General features: G+C 33.2%; 1 protein-coding gene and 1 pseudogene across 1 annotated transcript; both read left to right on the top strand.

Moving 5' to 3' along the window:
• Positions 1–2,952: 2,952 nt before the first annotated feature.
• Positions 2,953–5,423, top strand: LOC137625600 (uncharacterized). Its single transcript, XM_068356512.1, has 2 exons — positions 2,953–5,377; positions 5,413–5,423. Exons 1-2 carry the CDS (start codon positions 2,953–2,955, stop codon positions 5,421–5,423), a joined length of 2,436 nt encoding a protein of 811 aa, XP_068212613.1.
• A 271-nt stretch (positions 5,424–5,694) lies between these two features.
• Positions 5,695–7,325, top strand: LOC137625774 (uncharacterized; annotated as a pseudogene).
• Positions 7,326–7,500: the final 175 nt, after the last annotated feature.

Raw genomic sequence — 7,500 nt, 5'->3', positions numbered from 1 at the left:
TAATACTGGTAGGATCATTTGATCGAATACTTCTCTTTTTAGAGAAAGTGGTATTTTACTTTTCATAAGCTCATATTCTTCACCAAAAGCTCTCCATCCCATGCTTATCCTTATTTAATTTCGGTCTTGTGTCATGGGGAAACACTTACTGTCTACTTTAGGCACGTACATTCAATATCAATCTCTCGACTCTTGAGGTTCATCCATAACCCTTATTTGTTGAGTTTGCTTTTTCGTTAAGCATTATCTTAGTTTTACTCATATCCATTTCCAGTCATACATTACTGCATTTTTACCAATATTCATTTTCAGTCCTACATTTTTGAAGTTTTACTAATGTTCATTTTCAGTTCTACATTTCTACAGTTTTACTCCTATTCATTTTCAATCCTACATTTCTGCGTTTTCTATTCAAATCTTCTATCATCTTTTGCAATTCATCCCATGATTCAGTAACCAGAAGTATGTTATCTCAAAATCTCAATATATTTATATAATTCCCTAAACACCTTGGAAATGGCATTGTTAAAAAGTGAGCAAAAGAACCATCTAACTTCATTCTAATTCACATGGAAAATTCAGGTCTCGTCTTCTCAAAGAGGCTGAATTTAAAGGAAGTAAATTCTTCCAACTGGCGAAAAAGATCTTCAGAATTCAAAGTTCTCCTTCCTTAAAAGGTTTAATGGATATCGAAGCTCAATCAGGTTTTTTTTTTCTCTCAATTGTTCCTACAGACACTTCATTTAGGCGCTAACTTTTTTCTTTTTTTTTTCTTTTTTTTTGTGGGGGGGGGGCGGCGGGAAAGATTCCTTCTATTGCAGAGAGACCTTTTCCCATCAACATAAAATAGAGAATCAGGTTTTTGTTGAATATTTTCCTAGTTTCTTTCATTGATTTTCTGATTCTAGAACAGAGTTTGAATTTCACTAGGAGATTTATCAACCATTAAAAATATCGTTCCCCTTTCATTTTAGTTATGATGTATTTCTCTTTAAGAAACAAAGAAAATGGAAGATCATAATATTCATTAGTTTATATTTGTAATACATTTCCTTTTAATCAAAGGATTCTTTTTAGACCTTTACCATTACCTCTTTACATTATATATATATATATATATATATATATATATATATATATATATATATATATATATATATATATATATATTTATATAGATAGATAGATAGATAGATATACATATATATATATATATATATATATATATACATATATATATATATATATATATTTATATATATATATATATATATATATATATATATATATTTATATATATATATATATATATATATATATATATATATATATATATGTGTGTGTAGATATACATATATATATATATATATATATATATATATATATATATATATATATATATATATATATATATATATAGATAGATAGATAGATAGATAGATAGATATACATATATATATATATATATATATATATATATATATATATATATAAATATATATATATATATATATATATATATATATATATATATATATATATATATATATATATATATTGTAGAAAAATGCACATCCGTGTGCATTTTATTGTTTTCTATATTATATGAATTGTTTGGTTGTGGTAAATTTCTTATGTTTAAATTGTTTGCTCGGGAATGGTTTGGTTCTTTTATTTTGAAAAGCAAATGCATCTACTTAGCATACCTTAAACTACCTCTTGGGACAATCTTAAAGCAAGAAACAAGCCATTCTTGAGCGATGTATTTGAAGTTTTACCAGGTTGTTCGCTGCTGGACACAAGACTGGGAAAACCGTTGTCGGTGGTGAATGATCTGAAGAAGGCAGTATGAAGAGGCCAGCGTAAGAAGCGCAGCAAGGCAGTCTTCTCCTGAAATTGAAGAAATTTTTTGGCAGCCAAGGGACAATGGCTGTCATTCATTAGTGTAAGATCGGTGGCTCTGGACTTAGCCGCTCATGGATCACGTCATCGTCTGACCACCTTATACTACTCAAGAGCTCAAATAGAAGACTACCATCAACACCTCTACCTTCGTCACTGCTTTCTATGGACCTAAAAGACTGGCTATAAGTTGAGGTAAGGTTTGCATTAAGTACGATGCATTTGCTTAGTGAACTTTCAACTATAGTTACGGTTTTATAACCTTTTGTCTTGCAACCAAACTCATATATATATAATAAAGTCTGAAGGGTCTCTTTTTAAGTTTTAAATTTGATCTTGACATTTGTATTAGGATTATCATATCGTTTATTGATCTAGGTTTTGTATTTTCCATAGATTAATATTAAAAGTTCGTTTGTTTTCTAAGATTTTGCATATATGCACATTGTTATGTTTATAGCCCCTGACGTTTCCAATTTATAATGTTTCATGCTATGGGTTACAGATCCTTCGGATGTTTCGAAAATTGAGGGGTAATAGTGCGGACCAAATGCAGTTTCTCTGGCGGAGAGAGAGAAAGTCCACGCTAAGTTTTTCCGAGATTTGAACTGATCAGGATCATCATATTCGCCAGTCATTCTTCGGATTGTAAATTGTCATAAATTTACCGTTTAATTGTAAATTAAATTAATTTTTTTATGACTTATAATTTTGCTTCTCCTTAATTTATGTTACATTGCCCTCTCATATATTGCTTTTCGAAAATGGCGACGAGGATGGGATTGGTTGCGAGGTTCATTATTGCCTTGAGTATGTTTTTTCTTGATGAATTTCCGTGAGCTGGTTACGTTCCAGAGTCCCGTATCACTTTAATATTTCACTATTGCTTTAAGTTTTAATTTTGTTCATTAAATAATTAGAAAAATGCTGCCGAAGAGCATTTCGCGCAGTTTTCGTTCAACCCTTAGGCAACAAGTTACCAAGAAGTGTAATTTCATAGAAAGGTTTGTTTCTTCGATGTCTGTAAGCGATGCTAACGAGCATATGAACATGTTGGTTGACATTAAAGAAAAACTTGACAAAGTGAATAATGAGGTTTTGAAGGAAATTTGGGATAGCGCAGATAAAGACGACAACGGTGATGAATTGGTGAGTGAGGAAATGGATACTTGGTTCGTTTATGACGATCGTTTGAGTAAGTGTCTCTCTCTCCTTAAGACCGCGGTGTCACTTTCGCCCGGAAACCTTTCCGATCGTTCGCGTTCTGAAATTTCACAGCTTAAATTACCTGAACTACCTTTACCGACATTTGGTAATCGAGAAGGTGAAGATATTTCGAAGTTTTTGCTAGAGTTCGAAGCAACTATTGATAAGTATGATCTTAGTACTCACGTTAAATTTACTCTTCATACGAGACAGCTTTCAGGTGACTCGCTTAAACTGGTAAACTCATTAGATTGTAGCAACCGTTCGTATGAAGAAGCTAAGAAATTATTACAGAAAGCGTTTGCAGATACTTTGTCTCAACAATATAGGGTTATTAAGCAGTTATCGGAGTTGAAGCTAACGTATCAGAGTGATCCGTATGACTTTATCAGTAATATGAGAATAATTTGTAATCAATTTGATGCTTTAAGCATAGATCAAAACATAGTTTTACAGTATTTCATATGGAATGGGTTTAATGACTGTTTCAAGAATCAGTTAATGCATATTACTGGCTCGAATAAGCCCTCGTTGCAGCAAATAGATGAACATATCTTTACTGCTTTGGAAAGATATAGAAACATATCCAAGAAATTTAATGTGAAACAAGGTAATCTTGAGAAAAAGGTTGTGCCCAACTCAAATTGTTTAGCTTCTGCCGTTGTTAATGTTGAGAAGTCTAAAGTTAAAGAATGTTCTCTTTGTTTAGCAGACAGTAAAGGAGACATTGATCACCCAATTTTTAAGTGTTCAGTTTATATAACTCCACAGAGTAAAATTGAAGAACTAAAACAATTGAATTTTTGTACAAACTGTACTTACGATTCTCATAAAACTTCAGATTGCAGGTTTAAATTTAATCGAAAATTTAAACATTGTAACAAGTGGCATTTCAGCTATCTTTGTAAATTTCGTAAAGACCCAAAAAGTACTGCTAATAACCTTAAGAATGATTCAGATAACCAAGAAGTGACTAATCAAACGGCAAAGGGGAATTGTAAAGAGAAATCGAACTCTAATTCTGTTGTTTCTAATTTAACTTGGTCTGATTTAGGAGTTTTAAGAATCTCTTGTAACCCGGTGACTGCTATGCCTTCCTTTTCACTGAATGACTCTGGGGATCGAGGTATAAAAGATTCAGGAAGTCAAGTAACTTTCGTTGAGGAAGACTGGGCTAAGAGTATGCAGTTTGAAGTTGTTGACCCGAATTATTCTTTGGTGGTGAATGGTATTAATTCTTCAAAGCCGTTAGCCACTGTAGTATACAAGGTAAAGTTGAATGATGATTATTTTACTGGTATTGCCATGAAGTCTATTAATTTGAAATTAGTTTTGCCAGGTATCTCTGAAGTAGCTCAAGTATTTAAGGATAAGGGCTATGTATTAGCCGACAAAACTTTGCATATGTCTGGGGACAAAGTTGAAGATATAAAATTACTCTTGGGAAATGATAACTCTCATTTAGTACCACAGAAGGATGTGCTGTTTGGAGGTAGTTCTGAAGTGATTCCCTCTGTTTACTTAGAATCACCCTTAGGAGTGATGCTTGTAGGTGACATTGAAAGGTATAAGCAAAATCTAGCTCTATTACCAGACCGGATAAAGCATTCTTCTGAAGTTTGTGCAAAGGGTGAGGGTCCCCTTGAAGTTGGTAGTAATTTGGATATGGATGGATTGTTCTTAGATTCGGTAGAGGAATTTAAGTTTCCTGCTTGTGCTAATATTTCTGTTTTAAATAAGGGTCAGATTGTTGAAGCTGAACTTGAGAGAGCAGCAGAAGAAATTCTTTCCTCAAAGGCAGAAAGTGTTTCGTACAGTGATTCTAACGTATATGACGAAAACTTCACTGAGGAGAACAGGAAAGTTGTAGAATTTGCTTTAGAAAATACAGTTAGAGATAGTGATGGAAGGTTAATTATGCCTCTGTTATGGAATGGGAAAGTAGCTCATTTGCTTGGTAAGAATCAAAATCTGTCAAAAGCAATATTAAAATCAAATTTTAAGAAATTTAGCAAAAAGGATAATGCTTTTCAAATGATTGACGAGGTTTTTAAAGAACAGGAACAGCTAGGCATTATAGAGAGAGTATCTAACTTGGAGCAATTCTTGGAGGAAAACCCTCAACATAGCTTCCTGCCGCACATGCCAGTGTTCAAGATGGACCGAGAGTCAACAAAATGCCGTAATGTATTTTTGTCCAATTTGTGTGAATCTGACAAAGATAAAGCTATAACTCTATCTCATAATCAAGCAATTTTTGCTGGTCCTTGTTTGAATAAGAAAATTTCATCTTCTATTTTACAGCTAAGATTTAATGAAAAATTGTTATGTTTTGATATAAAAAAGTCATTTCTGATGATTAAGTTGGTGCCTTCAGATCAAAGTAGGTTACTCTTTTATTGGTATAGAAACGTATCTAAAAAGGACTATTCCTTAATTGTTTATAAACATTGCAGACTTCCATTTGGTTTGCCATGTAGTCCAACTTTATTAATGTTAGCACTTTATAAAATTTTGATGTTGGATGTCCAAGGTGACAATATTGATGTAAAGGAATTGAAGACAGAGTTATATAAATTTGCTTACATGGATAACTTGGCTTACACGACCAATGATATAGACAGGTTGAAATGGGCTTATGAGAAACTTGACAGTATATTTTCTCCCTATAAATTTGAATTGCAGCAATTCATAACCAATGATGACTCTGCAGCAACAGGTAGATAAAGATAAGGAAAAGACTCCTACAAAAGTAAAATTGCTTGGTTTGCTTTGGGACAGAAACATTGATACTCTTTCGGCAAGCAAGTTGGTACTTGATAAGGATGCAACGACCAAAAGACAAATTTTAAGTTCTATTGCAGCCAATTTTGATGTGTTCTCATTTTATGGTCCTTTATTAAACAGGGCTAGATTATTTATGCACTCGCTACAATGCAGGAAAGAAGTTGGATGGGACGATAGACTCTCTGGTGAGGAGCTACGAGAATGGTCTAATATTTGCAAGCAAGTAAATGGTGTTCCTGAAATTGCAGTGAAGAGATTTGTTGGTCGCAGGAATGATCCTTTCCAAATTATTGCTTTTTGTGATTCTAGCAAGCTTATATATGGAGTTGTGCTCTTTATCAAGAACTTGCGAACAAAGGAGGTAAGTTTCCTTCTGTCAAAAAATAGAATAATTGGACGCCAGTTAGAACTAAAGTCTATCCCTTCCCTTGAATTTCAATCTCTCTCGCTTGGTACGGAAACTATTGTTGACATTTATAAGGAACTTAGTGGTTCAGAGTGTGTCTCCCCCATAAACATTACAAAATTGGTAGTTTTCTCAGATAGTGCAGTTGCACTGAATTGGTTAAATTCTCGAACAAATAGGTTTGATAAATTAAAAAACTAAGTATTTTTGTTATGAATAGGTTGCAAAGAATAGAGAATCTATGTGAAACGGTCCCTGTGACTTTCAAATTTTGTGCAGGTATGATAAATCCTGCAGATTGTACTACCAGGTCATTGTCATATAAGAGGTTGATAAAATCAAATTTCTTCACAGGACCTGATACTATTCATGATATCTTGGAAGATGACAGTTTGGATGTAACGATCCCAAATCCTTTAACCAATGTACTTGAAGTTTCAGAAGGCCACTGTGAGATAGGGAGTGTGACTGAGCCAGAGATGGGAGGCATTTTGAATTCTACAGTTGGAAATTCCGATTGGCTTCATTTGATTTCGGTCTACAAACATGTACTGACATTCATAAACAATGTCAAACGGAAGTTAAAGAACAAATCCGGCAAGTATGACCATTTTGAGGTTTACAGTAATGATGAAATTTCTTTGAATGCATGGCAACTGATGATTATGCAAGATCAGCGCCAACATTTTCCGGATGTTTTTAAATATTTCAGAGAAAGGAACCCTAAAATTAGGGATATGCCTAACATAGTAAGTCAACTAAATTTATTCATTGAAAAGAAATCTGGTTTACTAAGAGTTAAAAGTAAATTTCATAAGTGGAGAGACGGTAGTTATGTATTCCCCATTCTTTTGGCCAAAAACAGTAAATTGACTGAAGAAATTATTAGAAATTTTCATGTTAAGTTAGCTCATTCTGGAATATATGCCACATTATCTGAGGCTAGGAAACAGTTTTGGATTCCTTGCAGTTTTTCTACTGTAAAGAAAGTCTTGAAAACTTGTGTTCACTGCCGTAGATTTAACGGTAGAACTCTAAAGTTAAACCAGTCCCCTTATAGAGAATTTAGGGTTTCTCCTCCAACCATACCTTACAGGTATATTTTCATTGACTATTTTGGACCTTACTGGGTATATTGGATGGGTAAGAAATCAAAGGTATGGATATTATGTATCACCTGTTTATGGTCCAGAGCCATA

Source organism: Palaemon carinicauda, chromosome 32 (genome assembly GCF_036898095.1).
Source record: "Palaemon carinicauda isolate YSFRI2023 chromosome 32, ASM3689809v2, whole genome shotgun sequence".
Taxonomy (NCBI): domain Eukaryota; kingdom Metazoa; phylum Arthropoda; class Malacostraca; order Decapoda; family Palaemonidae; genus Palaemon; species Palaemon carinicauda.
The sequence above is the reverse complement of the archived record's forward strand: the minus strand, read 5'-3'. Positions and strand labels throughout refer to the sequence as shown.